At 46.5% G+C, this 18,365-nt stretch overlaps 2 protein-coding genes across 3 annotated transcripts in view; one reads left to right on the top strand and one right to left on the bottom strand.

Moving 5' to 3' along the window:
• Positions 1-18,365, top strand: part of LOC123991256 (contactin-associated protein-like 2) — a 358,139-nt gene that overhangs the window by 327,663 nt on the left and 12,111 nt on the right. For both annotated transcript variants that reach the window (XM_046292675.1, XM_046292676.1), the window contains 4 exons: positions 4,636-4,783; positions 8,883-9,113; positions 9,358-9,491; positions 9,755-9,848. In XM_046292675.1, the coding sequence (XP_046148631.1) occupies positions 4,636-4,783; positions 8,883-9,113; positions 9,358-9,491; positions 9,755-9,848 (607 nt within the window). The remainder of the gene's footprint in view (positions 1-4,635; positions 4,784-8,882; positions 9,114-9,357; positions 9,492-9,754; positions 9,849-18,365) is intronic.
• LOC123991257 (E3 ubiquitin-protein ligase TRIM21-like) lies at positions 12,857-15,151 on the bottom strand. The gene is made up of 2 exons (XM_046292677.1): positions 15,073-15,151; positions 12,857-14,716 (listed from the first exon to the last, which is right to left on the bottom strand). The coding sequence occupies exon 2, from the start codon at positions 14,712-14,714 to the stop codon at positions 13,044-13,046; it is 1,671 nt and encodes a 556-aa protein (XP_046148633.1). The 5' UTR covers positions 14,715-14,716; positions 15,073-15,151; the 3' UTR covers positions 12,857-13,043.

Below are 18,365 nucleotides of genomic sequence, written 5' to 3' on the forward strand. Positions count from 1 at the left end.
TATCTACCTCTCCCTCTCTATCTACCTCTCCCTCTCTATCTACCTCTCCCTCTCTATCTACCTCTCCCTCTCTATCTACCTCTCCATCTCCCTCTCTATCTACCTCTCCCTCTCCATCTACCTCTCCCTCTCTATCTACCTCTCCCTCTCTATCTACCTCTCCCTCTCTATCTACCTCTCCCTCTCTATCTACCTCTCCATCTCCCTCTCTATCTACCTCTCCCTCTCCATCTACCTCTCCCTCTCTATCTACCTCTCTCTCTCTATCTACCTCTCCCTCTCCCTCTCTATCTACCTCTCCCTCTCCATCTACCTCTCCCTCTCTATCTACCTCTCCCTCTCTATCTACCTCTCCCTCTCTATCTACCTCTCCCTCTCTATCTACCTCTCCCTCTCTATCTACCTCTCCTCTCTATCTACCTCTCCCTCTCTATCTACCTCTCCCTCTCTATCTACCTCTCCCTCTCTATCTACCTCTCCCTCTCTATCTACCTCTCCCCTCTCTATCTACCTCTCCCTCTCTATCTACCTCTCCTCTCTATCTACCTCTCCCTCTCTATCTACCTCTCCCTCTCTATCTACCTCTCCCTCTCTATCTACCTCTCCCTCTCTATCTACCTCTCCTCTCTATCTACCTCTCCCTCTCTATCTACCTCTCCCCTCTCTATCTACCTCTCCCTCTCTATCTACCTCTCCCTCTCTATCTACCTCTCCCTTTCTATCTACCTCTCCCTTTCTATCTACCTCTCTCTCTCTATCTACCTCTCCCTCTCTATCTACCTCTCCCTTTCTATCTACCTCTCTCTCTCTATCTACCTCTCCCTCTCTATCTACCTCTCCCTCTCTATCTACCTCTCCCTCTCTATCTACCTCTCCCTCTCTATCTACCTCTCCCTCTCTATCTCCCTCTCTCTCTCTATCTACCTCTCCCTCTCTATCTACCTCTCCCTTTCTCTCTATCTCTCTCTCTCCCTCTCTATCTACCTCTCCCTCTCTATCTACCTCTCCCTCTCTATCTACCTCTCCCTCTCTATCTACCTCTCCCTCTCTATCTACCTCTCCCTCTCTATCTACCTCTCCCTCTCTATCTACCTCTCCCTCTCTATCTACCTCTCCCTCTCTATCTACCTCTCCCTCTCTATCTACCTCTCCCTCTCTATCTACCTCTCCCTCTCTATCTACCTCTCCCTCTCTATCTACCTCTCCCTCTCTATCTCCCTCTCTCTCTCTATCTACCTCTCCCTCTCCCTCTCTATCTACCTCTCCCTCTCTATCTACCTCTCCCTCTCCATCTACCTCTCCCTCTCTATCTCCCTCTCTCTCTCCATCTCCCTCTCTATCTACCTCTCTCTCTCCATCTACCTCTCCCTCTCTATCTACCTCTCCCTCTCTATCTACCTCTCCCTCTCTATCTACCTCTCTCTCTCTATCTACCTCTCTCTATCTACCTCTCCCTCTCTATCTACCTCTCCCTCTCTATCTACCTCTCCCTCTCTATCTACCTCTCCCTCTCTATCTCCTCTCTCCTCTCCTCTATCTATCTACCTCCTCTCTATCTACCTCTCCCTCTCTATCTACCTCTCCCTCTCTATCTACCTCTCCCTCTCTATCTACCTCTCCCTCTCTATCTACCTCTCCCTCTCTATCTACCTCTCCCTCTCTATCTCCCTCTCTCTCTCTATCTACCTCTCCCTCTCCCTCTCTATCTACCTCTCCCTCTCTATCTACCTCTCCCTCTCCATCTACCTCTCCCTCTCTATCTCCCTCTCTCTCTCCATCTCCCCTCTCTATCTCCTCCCTCTCTATCTACCTCTCCTCTCTATCTACCTCTCCCTCTCTATCTACCTCTCCCTCTCTATCTACCTCTCCCTCTCTATCTACCTCTCCCTCTCTATCTACCTCTCCCTCTACCATCTACCTCTCCCTCTCTATCTACCTCTCTCTCTCTATCTACCTCTACCCTCCCTCTCTATCTACCTCTCCCTCTCTATCTACCTCTCCCTCTCTATCTACCTCTCCCTCTCTACCTCTCCCTCTCTATCTACCTCTCCCTCTCTATCTACCTCTCCCTCTCTATCTACCTCTCCCTCTCTATCTACCTCTCCCTCTCTATCTACCTCTCCCTCTCTATCTACCTCTCCCTCTCTATCTACCTCTCCTCTCTATCTACCTCTCCCTCTCTATCTACCTCTCCTCTCTATCTACCTCTCCCTCTCTATCTACCTCTCCCTCTCTATCTACCTCTCCCTCTCTATCTACCTCTCCCTCCCTCTCTACCTCTCCCTCTCTATCTACCTCCCTCTCTATCTCCCTCTCCTCTCTCTATCTACCTCTCCCTCTCTATCTACCTCTCTCTCTATCTACCTCTCTCTCCATCTCCCTCTCCCTCTCTATCTACCTCTCCCTCTCTATCTCCCTCTCCCTCTCTATCTACCTCTCCTCCTCTCTATCTACCTCTCCCTCTCCATCTCCCTCTCCCTCTCTATCTACCTCTCCCTCTCCATCTCCCTCTCCATCTACCTCTCTCTCTATCTCCCTCTCCCTCTCCATCTCCCTCTCCCTCTCTATCTACCTCTCCCTCTCCCTCTCCATCTCCCTCTCTCTCTCTATCTACCTCTCCCTCTCCATCTCCCTCTCTCTCTCTATCTACCTCTCCCTCTCCATCTACCTCTCTCTTTCTATCTACCTCTCCTCTCTCCATCTCCCTCTCTCTCTCTATCTACCTCTCTCTTTCTATCTACCTCTCCCTCTCCATCTCCCTCTCCCTCTCTATCTACCTCTCTCTCTCTATCTACCTCTCCCTCTCTATCTACCTCTCCCTCTCCATCTCCCTCTCTCTCTCTATCTACCTCTCTCTTTCTATCTACCTCTCTCTCTCCATCTACCTCTCTCTTTCTATCTACCTCTCTCTCTCTATCTACCTCTCTCTCTCTATCTAACTCTCATTCTCCATCAACCTCTCTCTCTCTATCTACCTCTCTCTTTCTATCTACCTCTCTCTCTCTATCTACCTCTCTCTCTCCATCTACCTCTCATTCTCCATCAACCTCTCTCTCTCTCCATCTACCTCTCTCTTTCTATCTACCTCTCTCTCTCTATCTACCTCTCTCTCTCTATCTACCTCTCTCTCTCTATCTACCTCTCTCTCTCTATCTACCTCTCTCTTTCTATCTACCTCTCTCTCTCTATCTACCTCTCTCTCTCCATCTACCTCTCATTCTCCATCAACCTCTCTCTCTCCATCTACCTCTCATTCTCCATCAACCTCTCTCTCTCCATCTACCTCTCTCTTTCTATCTACCTCTCTCTCTCCATCTACCTCTCTCTCTCTATCTACCTCTCTCTTTCTATCTACCTCTCTCTCTCCATCTACCTCTCTCTCTCCATCTACCTCTCTCTCTCCATCTACCTCTCTCTCTCTATCTACCTCTCTCTCTCCATCTACCTCTCTCTCTCTCCCCACCTACCTCCCTCTCTCTTTATCTCTCCCCCATCTACCTCTCTCTCCCCCCATCTACCTCTCTCTCCCCCATCTACCTCTCTCTCTCTCCCGCCCATCTTCCTCTCTCTCTCCCCACCTACCTCCCTCTCTCTCTCTTGCTCTCCCCACCTACCCCCCTCTCTCTCCCCTATCTACCTCTCTCTCTCCCCCATCTACCTCTCTCTCTCTCCCCCATCTACCTCTCTCTCTCTCCCCCATCTACCTCTCTCTCTCCCCCATCTACCTCTCTCTCTCTCCCCCATCTACCTCTCTCTCTCTCCCCCATCTACCTCTCTCTCTCTCTCTCTCTCTCCCCACCTACCTACCTACCTACCTACCTACCTACCTACCTACCTACCTACCTACCTACCTCTCTCTCTCTCTCTCTCTCTCTCTCTCTCTCTCTCTCTCTCTCTCTCTCTCTCTCTCTCTCTCTCTCCTCCCTCCCTCTCTCCCCCCATCTACCTCTCTCTCTCTCTCTCTCTCACCCCCATCACCCCCCATCTACCTCTCTCTCTCTCCCCACCTACCTACCTACCTCTCTCTCTCTCTCTCCCCCCATCTACCTCTCTCTCTCTCCCCACCTACCTACCTACCTACCTCTCTCTCTCTCTCTCCCCCATCTACCCTCTCTCTCTCCCCACCTACCTACCTACCTCTCTCTCTCTCTCCCCCCATCTACCTCTCTCTCCCCACCTACCTACCTACCTACCTACCTACCTACCTCCTCCCTCTCTCTCTCTCTCTCTCTCTCTCTCTCTCTCTCTCTCTCTCTCTCTCTCTTCTCCCCATCTACCTCTCTCTCTCCCCCTCATCTACCTCTCCCCCATCTACCTCTCTCTCTCCCCCCATCTACCTCTCTCTCTCTCTCTCTCTCTCTCCCCCCCCATCTACCTCTCTCCCTCGCTCTCTCCCTCTCTCTCTCTCCCCCCATCTACCTCTCTCTCCTCTCTCTCTCTCTCTCTCTCTCTCTCTCTCTCTCCCCCCATCTACCTCTCTCTCTCTCTCTCTCTCTCACCCCCATCTACCTCTCTCTCTCCCCCCATCTACCTCTCTCTCTCCCCCATCTACCTCTCTCTATCTCTCCCCACGTCTCTCTCTCTACCTCTTACCCCCCTCCCCCTATCTACCTCTCTCTCCCCACATCTCTCTAGGTAACTCCAGGTGTAAAGCCAGGCTGTCAGGGTCATTGTACCAGTTATGGGATGTACTGCAGGAACGGAGGAAAGTGTGTGGAGAAATATAATGGCTACTCCTGTGACTGCACTGCCACGGCATACGACGGACCCTTCTGCACCAAAGGTGAGAGCTAATCGCTGAACCCTGAAATTACTGCTAGGATGTTGGACGGTGTAACCAGCAGACTCTTGTTTGCAGAGGAACTACAACATTTACTCAGAAGTAAGCATTAGTTTCTGTCAGTCGCAGTGAGACGTCATAGCCAGAAAGTTGATCCGTGACATATGAATTAATTTGTTTCCTAAACTCAAGCTTGTTTTCCTGTGTTCTACACAAGGTAGGGGTGACGAGACAGGGGAATATGTGTTAGAGGATAGAGGTAGAAAGAGAGGGCGGATAGAGGTAGAAAGAGAGGGGGGATAGAGGTAGAAAGAGACGAGGGATAGAGGTAGAAAGAGAGGGGGATAGAGGTAGAAAGAGAGGGGGATAGAGTAGTAGAAAGAGAGGGGGATAGAGGTAGAAAGAGAGGGGGATAGAGGTAGAAAGAGAGGGGGATAGAGGTAGAAAGAGAGGGGGTAGAGGTAAAAGAGAGGGGGATAGAGGTAGAAAGAGACGAGGGATAGAGGTAGAAAGAGAGCGGGATAGAGGTAGAAAGAGAGGGGGATAGAGGTAGAAAGAGACAGGGGATAGAGGTAGAAAGAGAGGGGGATAGAGGTAGAAAGAGAGGGGGATAGAGGTAGAAAGAGAGGGGGATAGAGGTAGAAAGAGAGGGGGATAGAGGTAGAAAGAGAGGGGGATAGAGGTAGAAAGAGACGTGGGATAGAGGTAGAAAGAGAGGGGGATAGAGGTAGAAAGAGAGGGGATAGAGGTAGAAAGAGAGGGGATAGAGGTAGAAAGAGAGGGGGGATAGAGGTAGAAAGAGAGGGGGATAGAGGTAGAAAGAAACGGGGGATAGAGGTAGGTAGAGGGGGATAGAGGTAGAAAGAGAGGGGGATAGAGGTAGAAAGAGAGGGGGATAGAGGTAGAAAGAGAGGGGGATAGAGGTAGAAAAGAGGGGGGATAGAGGTAGAAAGAGAGGGGGATAGAGGTAGAAAGAGAGGGGGGAGGTAGAAAGAGACGGGGATAGAGGTAGAAAGAGAGGGGGATAGAGGTAGAAAGAGAGGGGGATAGAGGTAGAAAGAGAGGGGGATAGAGGTAGAAAGAGAGGGGGATAGAGGTAGAAAGAGAGGGGGATAGAGGTAGAAAGAGAGGGGGGATAGAGGTAGAAAGAGAGGGGGATAGAGGTAGAAAGAGAGGGGGATAGAGGTAGAAAGAGAGGGGGATAGAGGTAGAAAGAGAGGGGGATAGAGGTAGAAAGAGAGGGGGATAGAGGTAGAAAGAGAGGGGATAGAGGTAGAAAGAGAGGGGGATAGAGGTAGAAAGAGAGGGGGATAGAGGTAGAAAGAGAGGGGGATAGAGGTAGAAAGAGAGGGGATAGAGGTAGAAAGAGAGGGGATAGAGGTAGAAAGAGAGGGGGATAGAGGTAGAAAGAGAGGGGGATAGAGGTAGAAAGAGAGGGGGATAGAGGTAGAAAGAGAGGGGGATAGAGGTAGAAAGAGAGGGGGATAGAGGTAGAAAGAGAGGGGGATAGAGGTAGAAAGAGAGGGGGATAGAGGTAGAAAGAGAGGGGGATAGAGGTAGAAAGAGAGGGGGATAGAGGTAGAAAGAGAGGGGGATAGAGGTAGAAAGAGAGGGGGATAGTAGAAAGAGACGGGGGAAAGGTAGAAAGAAGGGGATAGAGGTAGAAAGAAGGGGATAGAGGTAGAAAGAGAGGGGGATAGAGGTAGAAAGAGAGGGGGATAGAGGTAGAAAGAGAGGGGATAGAGGTAGAAAGAGAGGGGGATAGAGGTAGAAAGAGAGGGGATAGAGGTAGAAAGAGAGGGGGATAGAGGTAGAAAGAGAGGGGATAGAGGTAGAAAGAGACGGGGGATAGAGGTAGAAAGAGAGGGGGATAGAGGTAGAAAGAAGGGGGATAGAGGTAGAAAGAGAGGGGGATAGAGGTAGAAAGAGAGGGGGATAGAGGTAGAAAGAGAGGGGGATAGAGGTAGAAAGAGAGGGGGATAGAGGTAGAAAGAGGGGGGGATAGAGGTAGAAAGAGAGGGGGATAGAGGTAGAAAAGAGGGGGGAGGTAGAAAGAGGGGATAGTAGAAAGAGAGGGGGATAGAGGTAGAAAAGAGGGGATAGAGGTAGAAAGAGAGGGGGATAGAGGTAGAAAGAGAGGGGGATAGAGGTAGAAAGAGAGGGGGATAGAGGTAGAAAGAGAGGAGGGGGATAGAGGTAGAAAGAGAGGGGGATAGAGGTAGAAAGAGAGGGGGATAGAGGTAGAAAGAGAGGGGGATAGAGGTAGAAAGAGAGGGGGATAGAGGTAGAAAGAGAGGGGGATAGAGGTAGAAAGAGAGGGGGATAGAGGTAGAAAGAGAGGGGGATAGAGGTAGAAAGAGAGGGGGATAGAGGTAGAAAGAGAGGGGGATAGAGGTAGAAAGAGGGGGATAGAGGTAGAAAGAGAGGGGGATAGAGGTAGAAAGAGAGGGGGATAGAGGTAGAAAGAGAGGGGGATAGAGGTAGAAAGAGAGGGGGATAGAGGTAGAAAGAGAGGGGGATAGAGGTAGAAAGAGAGGGGGATAGAGGTAGAAAGAGAGGGGGATAGAGGTAGAAAGAGAGGGGGATAGAGGTAGAAAGAGAGGCGGATAGAGGTAGAAAGAGAGGGGGATAGAGGTAGAGAAAGAGGGGGATAGAGGTAGAAAGAGAGGGGGATAGAGGTAGAAAGAGAGGGGGATAGAGGTAGAAAGAGAGGGGATAGAGGTAGAAAGAGACGGGGGATAGAGGTAGAAAGAGAGGGGGATAGAGGTAGAAAGAGAGGGGGATAGAGGTAGAAAGAGAGGGGGATAGAGGTAGAAAGAGACAACAGTGTGTGAGAATATGCAAAGAAGATGACGTGAAAGTGTCTCCCCAGTGTACCCCCTCCCCTATTAGATGTGTGTGTGTGTGTGTGTGTGTGTGTGTGTGTGTGTGTGTGTGTGTGTGTGTGTGTGTGTGTGTGTGTGTGTGTGTGTGTGTGTGTGTGTGTGTGTGTGTGTGTGTGTGTGTAAAAACTGAAAACGAGGTCTTGAATGTAATGTAAAATAGTGTGTGTGTGTAAAAACTGAAAACGAGGTCTTGAATGTAATGTAAAATAGTGTGTGTGTGTGTGTGTGTGTGTGTGTGTGTGTGTGTGTGTGTGTGTGTGTGTGTGTGTGTGTGTGTGTGTGTGTGTGTGTGTGTGTGTGTGTGTGTGTGTGTGTGTGTGTGTGTGTGTGTGTGTAAAAACTGAAAGAGGTCTTGAATGTAATGTAAAATAGTGTGTGTGTGTGTGTGTGTGTGTGTGTGTGTGTGTGTGTGTGTGTGTGTGTGTGTGTGTGTGTGTGTGTGTGTGTGTGTGTGTGTGTGTGTGTGTGTGTGTGTGTGTGTGTGTGTGTGTGTGTGTGTGTGTGTGTGTGTGTGTAAAAACTGAAAGAGGTCTTGAATGTAATGTAAAATAGTGTGTGTGTGTTTATTAACATGTGTGTTATACCCTTCAGATACCCCAGAGGGCCTTCTCCTCCCTCTGTTCTCCTGCCACTGTCATATGTATGAGTGCAGTCATAATTGTGATGCGTATTTCCATTATATTCATATTTACACCCGACTCCTGAGGTAGAATATTATTATCCTGACTGTCTCATTCTGCTGCTGCTGCCATACCCTGGGGTCACAGACAGACAACTCTGACTTCATAATGAACGACACACACACACACACTTACACCAGAGAGTGAGGTTCTTACCAGCATCTCTACAGATATAGCTCTGTGTGTGTGTGTGTGTGTGTGTGTGTGTGTGTGTGTGTGTGTGTGTGTGTGTGTGTGTGTGTGTGTGTGTGTGTGTGTGTGTGTGTGTGTGTGTGTGTGTGTGTGTGTGTGTGTGTGTGTGTGTGTGTGTGTGTGTGTGTGTGTAGACGTGTTTAACTAGTCTTGTGGGGACCAGAAGCCAGGCAGTAAAGCAACACAGGCACAAGCGAAAACACACACACACCTATACACACTCTGGACAGCCAGTATCTCCATTAGCTTCCTCTCAAGCAGCATGTTATCTCTCCTAAACAAGGTGTGTGTGCGTGTGTGTTTCTAAACCTTTGTGTGTGTGTGTTGTCTCTTCCTCTCTCTCAGATGTGGGGGGCTTCTTTGAGGCGGGGACTCTGGTGCGATACGACTTCCTGTCAGAGTCAGCGGCAGCCAATCAGGGCACAAGGTTTGTGGCCCAACCTTCGACTCCACAGGAAGTGAATCTGACAGGAGAAGAAGTAGCGTTTAGCTTCAGCACGTCCAACACACCAGCTATACTGGTGTACGTCAGCTCCAAGACACAAGACTACCTGGCTCTGGTGCTGCGGCAGAATGGTGAGACACTGACACATACAGACACAAGACTACCTGGCTCTGGTGCTGCGGCAGAATGGTGAGACACTGACACATACAGACACAAGACTACCTGGCTCTGGTGCTGCGGCAGAATGGTGAGACACTGACACGACGCATCACACTCACACTCACAGACACACATCGGCTCTGCTGCTCTTCGCTTCCCCGGTACGCTTCAAATGCAGGTCTCTGCATTTGTGTGTGTGTGTGTGTGTGCGTGTAGGAACTCTCCAGGTGTGGTATAACCTAGGCGGATTCAAGGAGCCGTTCACCATAGACGTAGACCAGCGTAACCTAGCCAACGGACAGCCACACACCATCAACATGTCCAGAAGCAACAGGACTATCACCATACAGGTACACACACAAACCAACCTTTCTCTCCGCCGTCAAAGCATCGTCTGTGACGATTTCAGACATGTCCATTTTGAACCACAAGAGGGAGACAAAGCCTTCAATAGTCTCAGGACTTGAATGATTGACAATGGCTTGATGCTTCATGGATATGAGTAGGCCTGTTTGAACACAGTTGATGCTAATGATTAACTATAGAAAACCACCAATGGTTAGTATCATGATCTTCTCTCTCTTCCCCTCCTTCTCTCACTCTCCCCCTCTAGTTGGACCACTACCCCCCTGTCAGTTACTCTCTCCCAGAGGCATCAGACACACAGTTCAACTTGGTCAAGACATTGTTCTTGGGGAAAGTATTTGGTGAGTACAGGCACCTCAAATGTGTGTTTGACAGGTCTGCTTGGCCCTGGTAGAGACAATAGGCCTATACAGAGAGCACCAGCAGAAGAGTGCAGACTTGTTGTAGTTATGCTGTGTGCCCACCAGAGGGAACTAGAAGACTGTATTTCATATTTCACCAGGACAGTCATGAAGGAGAAGGTCTGATTTAAAAATATAGATATATTTTTTACCTTTTTTTAACTAGGCAAGTTAGTTAAGAAAATATTCTTATTTACAATCACGGCCGGGCCAAACCCAGACGACGCTGGGCCAGTTGTGCGCCTCCCTGTGGGACTCCCAATCACGGCCGGATGTGATACAGTCTAATGTTGCGAGACATATTATAGATTTCAAAAATGATTGTCTGCTTTGGTTTCTGCAACATGATGTTCAATAGATATATTTTGCTTCGGTATATGATCTGTTGTCTGGCATTACTGGTGTAGTGTGTTAGTCCTGAGCATGCTCAGTGGGGTGCAACCTTAAAGAACGTCCAGATAGAAATGTTATGTAGAACAGACACTTCTTTGTAGAATTATAGGGATTCATGTCAGCTCTATACAAGACATTTCTAGCTGCGGCAAGCAGAATTTTGTGCCCTCCTGAACACGACTCTGGCGTAGTATGATATTCCTTCTTGTTTGATCCCGATCACTAGTTTGGTATTCCATGACTCCTGGTTTTCCCGCTCTGTCCTGGGCTGGCGGGAATCAGTGGGGTAGAATAGCTGAGTTCACTTCTCAGCAAGAACCATTGATCGATGTACAGCCAACTAATATCACAGGGGATAATGTCGCTTTCCCTGTAACACACACTCATACACACAAAGCACTCCCAGCATTTATGCACCGACGTAGGCACACACCCACACACACCACAGCAACCCCACCTGGCAATACAATGCTGCCGTTCAAGGACTGAAGGACACAACAAAGGGAAAAGTCACCATTGCTCTGCCAGTTCACCATTCCAACAGATAATTCATGCAGAATTATGCATTTCACAATATGGATTTATTTCCAAACGGGTTTCAACAACAACAAAAGTTGAACCGAAACTTAGACCTCATATGCAATATGGGCCTGTCATGCCAAATAATGTTCCCCGGCCAAATAATGTTCCCCGGCCAAATAATGTTCCCCCGCCAAATAATGTTCCCCGGTCAAATAATGTTCCCCGGCCAAATAGTGTTCCCCGGCCAAATAATGTTCCCCGGTCAAATAATGTTCCCCGGCCAAATAGTGTTCCCCGGTCAAATAATGTTCCCCGGCCAAATAATGTTCCCCGGCCAAATAATGTTCCCCGGTCAAATAATGTTCCCCGGCCAAATAATGTTCCCCGGCCAAATAATGTTCCCCGGTCAAATAATGTTCCCCGGCCAAATAATGTTCCCCGGCCAAATAATGTTCCCGGTCAAATAATGTTCCCCGGCCAAATAGTGTTCCCCGGCCAAATAATGTTCCCCGGTCAAATAATGTTCCCCGGTCAAATAATGTTCCCCGGTCAAATAATGTTCCCCGGCCAAATAATGTTCCCCGGTCAAATAATGTTCCCCGGCCAAATAGTGTTCCCCGGCCAAATAATGTTCCCCGGTCAAATAATGTTCCCCGGCCAAATAGTGTCCCCATCTACATCACAATGTGATTCGATAAACTTTTAGCGTCCTTTACTATATCAACGGTTTTGACGACCTAATGATTATAATGTTGGAGATCATTATACAGCCTAAAGGACGTTCTTTTCATCATCACAATGCAAACAAGGCTGATTTCCACGACAGTTTGGCTGTTAAAACACGTTTTGTTTAGCTAATAAAATGACAACATGAATTGTAACTACTTTTTAGTACCTTGTTAACATGACAACATGAAATACACGTCTTAAACGATGCTACGTTTCGGGAATGGAAAAGAAAACATGTATTCTGCTTCACACATTAAAGTTATGTACCTTACAGATCACCAAGTCAGCTCATTTCCACTACATTCACATCGGAGGACACTATTAGGCCTGACAAGCCCCATCCAACTGCAAGGTGTTACAGAGGGTAGTGCTGACGACCCAGTACATCCCTGGGACCGAGCTCCTTGCCTTCTAGGTGTTATATACCAGGTGGTGTCAGAGGAAGACCCTCAAAATTGTCAGACTCCAGCCACCCAAGTCATACCCTGTTCTCTCTGCTACCGCACAGCAAGCGGTACCGGAGCACCAAGTCTGGGACCAAAAGGCTCCTGAACAGCTTCTACCCTCAAGTCATAAGACTGTTAATCAAATGGCTGTTTGCATCGATCCCCTAGTGTTTGCACTGGCGGTCTTGCATTTGCTCTATGCACACTGACTCACACACAGACTCACACACAGACTCACACACAGACTCACACACTGACTCACACACAGACTCACACACAGACTCACACACAGACTCACACACAGACTCACACACTGACTCACACACAGACTCACACACAGACTCACACACAGACTCACACACAGACTCACACACTGACTCACACACTGACTCACACACTGACTCACACACAGACTCACACACTGACTCACACACTGACTCACACACAGACTCACACACTGACTCACACACAGACTCACACACAGACTCACACACAGACTCAAACCTACTCACACACTCACACATACTACACTCCAACACACACACACACACACACACACACACACACACACACACACACACACACACACACACACACACACACACACACACACACACACACACACACACACACACACACACACACACACACACACACATACTACACTCCAACAGACACACACATAGGCACTCTTTCACACTCTTCACATACAATGCATATGGAAAGTATTCAGACCCCTTGACTTTTTCCACATGTTGTTATGTTACAGCCTTATTCTGAAATGGATTAAATAGTTTTCTTCCCTCATCAATCTACACACAATAACCCATAATGACAAAGCAAAAACATTTTTTTACATTTATTTTTATTTTTATTATTATATATTTTTTTACTGAAATATCACATTTACATAGGTATTCAGACCCTGTACTCAGTACTTTGTTGAAGCACCTTCGGCAGCGATTACAGCCTCGAGTCTTTGATTACACTTTATACAGTTTGAGATGCACACCCAACAATATTGATCTGTAGTACCCCAAACTAATCAACTGCTGAGCTGAGTATTTGACATTTTAGTGACAACTTGTTTCACTGTGTGTGATTTGACAGAGGAGATGACCAGTGGGGCTGAGTTTTCACCACTACAGCTAAGATAGGGGTTGAAATATGGATAGAGTTTCTCGGTGAAATTGCATCCAAAGAAGGAGTAGATATGAGACTTGTCCTTCACATCATAGAAGGAGACCTGACCTTTCTCATAATCCACAAACACCCCCACCTTCTGGGGCTTCTCTCTCAGGGAGAGGCGGACAGGGTAGTAATTGTTGGCTCCATACCCATTCTCACCATTCAGCCACACAGTCCAGAGTCCATCAGAGCTCAGGTTTAAACTCTCCTTCCTGTCTATGGATTCACTGGCCACTCCTAGCCACCACCATGTCTTCCCCGTCACCTGCACCTCATAGTAGAATCTCCCAGAGGAGAAACCCTCCTTACCCAGGACAGAGAAACTATTTTTAAATCTCTTTGGATCATTAGTGAGATTCTCTTGATTCTTGTCTCCACATCTCACTTGTTTCCTATTTTTCTTACCAAGGATGAGGAATGGAAATGCTGTATCAGGGTCCAGAGTTACATCCACTGCATACTGCTGCATCCTCTTCAGCTTGATGTCAGGCAGCTTCTCCATCTCATTGTGAAGAGCATCTTCCAGTTGATACACAACTCTCCTTACATTTCCCAGACACAGCTGACTGTGGACACTTTTCTGAGACCACTTCCTGGTGGGAGGAAGCTTACAGAGGGGTGGGGAGCTCTGGAGGAGGTGGAGGTGGTCCTTGGTGTGTAAGAGCTGCTCCAACTCAGAGCATCTCCTCTGTAGCTCAGTGATTTCCTGCTCCAGCTCTTCAATGAGCCCTTCAGCCTGCCACTCTGCTGCTTTCAACTTCTCCTCAACCACCTCAATGAACTCAGCCTGGCTTCTCTCAATGCAGCGCACCAGATCAGTGAAAACCTCCATGCTGTCTGCTATCTCTCGCTCTGCTGCTCTTTTTCTGAATTTTACTGAGTGTTTGATCTCCTGAACCTTCTGCAGTCGCTCATGGATCATCTGCTGAACTTCTGCCTCAGTCTTCCCCAGTTGAGCCTTCCTCTGTCCACACTCTTCCTCTAGAGGGACGGTGAGGTGAGTCTTGTGGTCTGTCTCAGTGCAGAACGTACACACAAACTTCTGGTCAGTCCTACAGAACAGTTCCAGGAGTCTGTCGTGCTTCTTACACATCCTGTCTTGCAGGTTCTCCACAGGGTTGATCAGCTTGTGTCTCTTCAGGCCTGCAACTCTGTTGTGAGGCTGCAGGTGAGTTTCACAGAAAGCGGTCAGACATTCCAGACAAGACTTCAGGGCCTTGTGCTTTCTCCCAGTGCAGACATCACAGGCCACGTCTCCAGGCTCAGCAAGGGACTCATCTCTGTCTCTCATCCTCTTAAAATGATCTGCAACATCTCTGAGTGTTGTGTTGATTTTGAGCTCAGGTCTTCTGTAAAACATGTTCTTACACATTGGACACTGGCACAGGCCAGGCTTATTCCAGTATCCACTGATACAGGCCTTGCAGAAGTTGTGACCACAAGGAGTAGTGACTGGCTCAGTGAAAACATCCAGACAGATAGAGCACTGTATCTGCTCTTCAGACAAGAGACTGCTAAGGGACGCCATGTCTGGAACACAAAAACAGAGACACCCATAAGTTGACTTCCTGGAAGGACTCAGCAGTAGCTTTCCTGAAACATCACTACAGACAGAGGTCCAAAGCTGGCATCAAAGATGTGAAAACATCCCTTTTGCATCCACAAAATAGTGGGGGTGTTGACAGTTTTAATGAAACACTCAAAATGGGACAAGCTACATACATAACCAGCTACAGTAGCTGCCCAACTTGTGTTTTTCCTAAACTTTACACTCGTATGCCTGTAAAATTGCAAATGAGCTGCATAGTTGTATTTAGGTCATACTGTATGAGCTGATACTAAACCACTGTGGTAGAAAATAGTTTAAACCTGTCCACTTCTCTTACCTGTGTGAGAGTTTTCTTGTTGAATGTTGGACACTGTGCTGCTGTGTTGTTGTTAGCCTTGCTTTAGTTTACTTTCACTTCAGTAAAATGACATCACGAGGCCCCTCCCTTCACTGACTCCCTCTTTCCTTCACTATCTTCTTTCCTCCCTCCTTTCCTCCCTCTCTGCTCAGAACTGGCACATATCCAGAAGTTAACATTACAGAATGTCCAGATAGAAACGCAGATAAATACAAAATAAAGGATTATGCAGGAGGTGAAAATATAGAGAGAAAGAGAAACTGCAAATGTTAGAGAGAGTTAGACCATAGAGATGCAGATTATGTGGATGTTAGTCATCATATAGAAGGTAAAACAATTACCAGGCACTAGAGTTATAAAGGCCCGGGCGGAATCGATCTGGAATGTCCTCTACACAATGCTGTATTAATTCACTATTCCAAACATAAAGCCTTTGATAGGGGGGAATGTATATCAATACCTTGAACCCCACACACAACCCCAGCAAAGCAGCAGCAACAGTAGCATGTTACTTCTCTCAAACACAACAGACACATGACTTTTATATGCACTCCAAACTGCCCATCCACTCACTCATTCACCCATGCAGGTCATTAGGACTGATTGCTCTTGAGAATATCTGTTGTGTGGAGACAGGCTGACGCTCTGTTGACCTACACTGAATCTGAATGAGGCTAGAACACCACACAAGATATAGAAAGACTATCCATATTTAGAAACAACTGCAGATGACAGAACCCAGGTCTTCATGTTCAGTCTCGTCAGGACACACAGACAGAAACCAGATTCTCTCTCTGAGTTTCCTAATCCAGGTGTAGGCTATTTATGCGATTATTCAGAGCAAGCTTGGCTTGTTGTCTGAAACAGGTCTGTATTGGATGACTGTCTAATGACTATTGTAATGACTAGGACATGTGGCTAGGATGGAGCTTGGTGTGTTTAACTTCATCAGGGCTGTGGGTTTGATTCCTGTATGCATCAACCGTCAGTTCATTTAGATAAAAGCAGCTTGTAAAAGACAACAGTTGAATCGACATAAGAAAGTAATAATAATAATATAATAATAGTGTCTGCTCACTGTTTTGCTCCTCCCACAGGTGATTTTTATTTGTCTCTTTCTGACTGGTTATTTTTGGTAGACCCCTGGCACACTGTCTGCCACTATTTAATAACTTCTTAGGGCTGCAATCCCGTTAACGGGATGATATGACAACAGCCAGTGAAAGTGCAGGGCGCCAAATTCAAAACCACAGAAATCTCATAATTAAAATTCCTCAAACATACATGTATCTTATACTGTTTTAAAGGTCATCTTGTTGTTAATCACACCACAGTGTCCGATTTCAAATAGGCTTTACAGCGAAAGCACCACAAACGATTATGTTAGGTGACCACCAACTAACAGAAAAACCCAGCCATTTTCCAGCCAAAGAGAGGAGTCACAAAAAGCACAAATAGAGATAAAATTAATCACTAACCTTTGATGATCTTCATCAGATGACACTCATAGGACTTCATGTTACCCAATACATGTATGTTTTGTTTGATAAAGTTCATATTTATATTAAAAAATCTGAGTTTACATTGGCGTGTTACGTTCACCAGTTCCAAAAACATCCAGTGATTTTGCATAGCCACATCAATTCAACAGAAATACTCATCATAAATGTAGATGAAAATACAAGTTATACACATGGAATTATAGATATACCTCTCCTTAATGCAACCGCTGTGTCAGATTTCAAAAAAACTTTACGGGAAAAGCAAACCATGCAATAATCTGAGACGGCGCTCAGAAAATAAATAAATTATCCACCATGTTGGAGTCAACAGAAATCAGAAATCACATTATAAATATTCCCTTACCTTTGATGATCTTCATCAGAATGCACTCCCAGGAATCCTAGTTCCACAATAAATGCTTTATTTGTTCGATAATGTACATTATTTATGTCCAAGTAGCTACTTTTGTTAGCGCGTTTAGTACACAAATCCAGACGCTCTTGCAGGTCCATCCGAACGTCGGACGAAAACTTCAAAAAGTTATATTACAGGTCTAAGAAACTTGTCAAACTAAGTATAGAATCAATCTTTAGGGTGTTGTTATCATAAATCTTCAATAAATGTCCAACCGGAGAAATACTTTGTATATAGAGAAGGCATGGAACGCAGGTCGCTATCATGTGAATTGCGTGACCAGGACCTGGCTCTCTGCCAGACACCTGGCTCATTCAGCTCCCATTGAGCCCCACAACACAGTAGAAGCCTCATTCAAGTTTCAAGCCCTAGGAAGTGCAACTTCATCCATATCCCACTGTGAATTTAATAGGGGCTGGGTTGAAAATCGACCAACCTCAGATTTCTCACTTCCTGTTTGGATTTCTTCTCAGGTTTTTGCCTGCTATATGAGTTCTGTTATACTCACAGACATCATTCAAACAGTTTTAGAAACTTCAGAGTGTTTTCTATCCAATACTAATAATAATATGCATATATTAGCAACTGGGTCTGAGGAGCAGGCCATTTACTCTGGGCACCTCTGGGCACCTTTCTTCCAAGCTACTCAATACTGCCCCTGCAGCCATAAGAAGGTTTTTAAAACAGAGAACTGTTGGATATCTTCTGATATACACTACTAGTCAAAAGTTTGGACACACCTCCTCATTCCAGGGTTTTTCTTTATTTTACTATTTTTATTTGTAGTTTTTAACATCAAAACTATGAAATAACAATCATGGAATCATGTAGTAACCGAAAAAGTGTTAAACAAATCAAAAAATATTTTATATTTGAGATTTTTCAAAGTAACCATCCTTTGCCTTGATGACAGCTTTGCACACTCATGGCATTCTCTCAACCAGCTTCATGAGGTAGTCACCTGGAATGCATTTCAATTAACAGGTGTGCCTTGTTAAAAGTTCATTTGTAGAATTTCTTTCCATCTTAATGCGTTTAAGCCAATCAGTTGTTTTGTTACAAGGTAGGGGGTGTACAGAAGATAGCCCTATTTGGTAAAGGACCAAGTCCATATTATGCCAAGAACAGCTAAAATACGCATACAGTCCATCATTACTTTTAGACATGAAGGTCAGTCAATACAAAACATTTCAAGGACTTTGAAAGTTTCTTCAAATGTAGTCGCAAAAACCATCGAGCACGATGATGAAACTGGATTTTGTTGAAGACCGACACAGGATATGTTAATTACAGTTAACGGCACATCAGAAATTTCAGCCCAAATAAATGCTTCAGAGTTCAGTAACAGACACATC

The sequence above is a fragment of the Oncorhynchus gorbuscha genome, linkage group LG12 (genome assembly GCF_021184085.1).
Source record: "Oncorhynchus gorbuscha isolate QuinsamMale2020 ecotype Even-year linkage group LG12, OgorEven_v1.0, whole genome shotgun sequence".
Classification (NCBI taxonomy): Eukaryota; Metazoa; Chordata; class Actinopteri; order Salmoniformes; family Salmonidae; genus Oncorhynchus; species Oncorhynchus gorbuscha.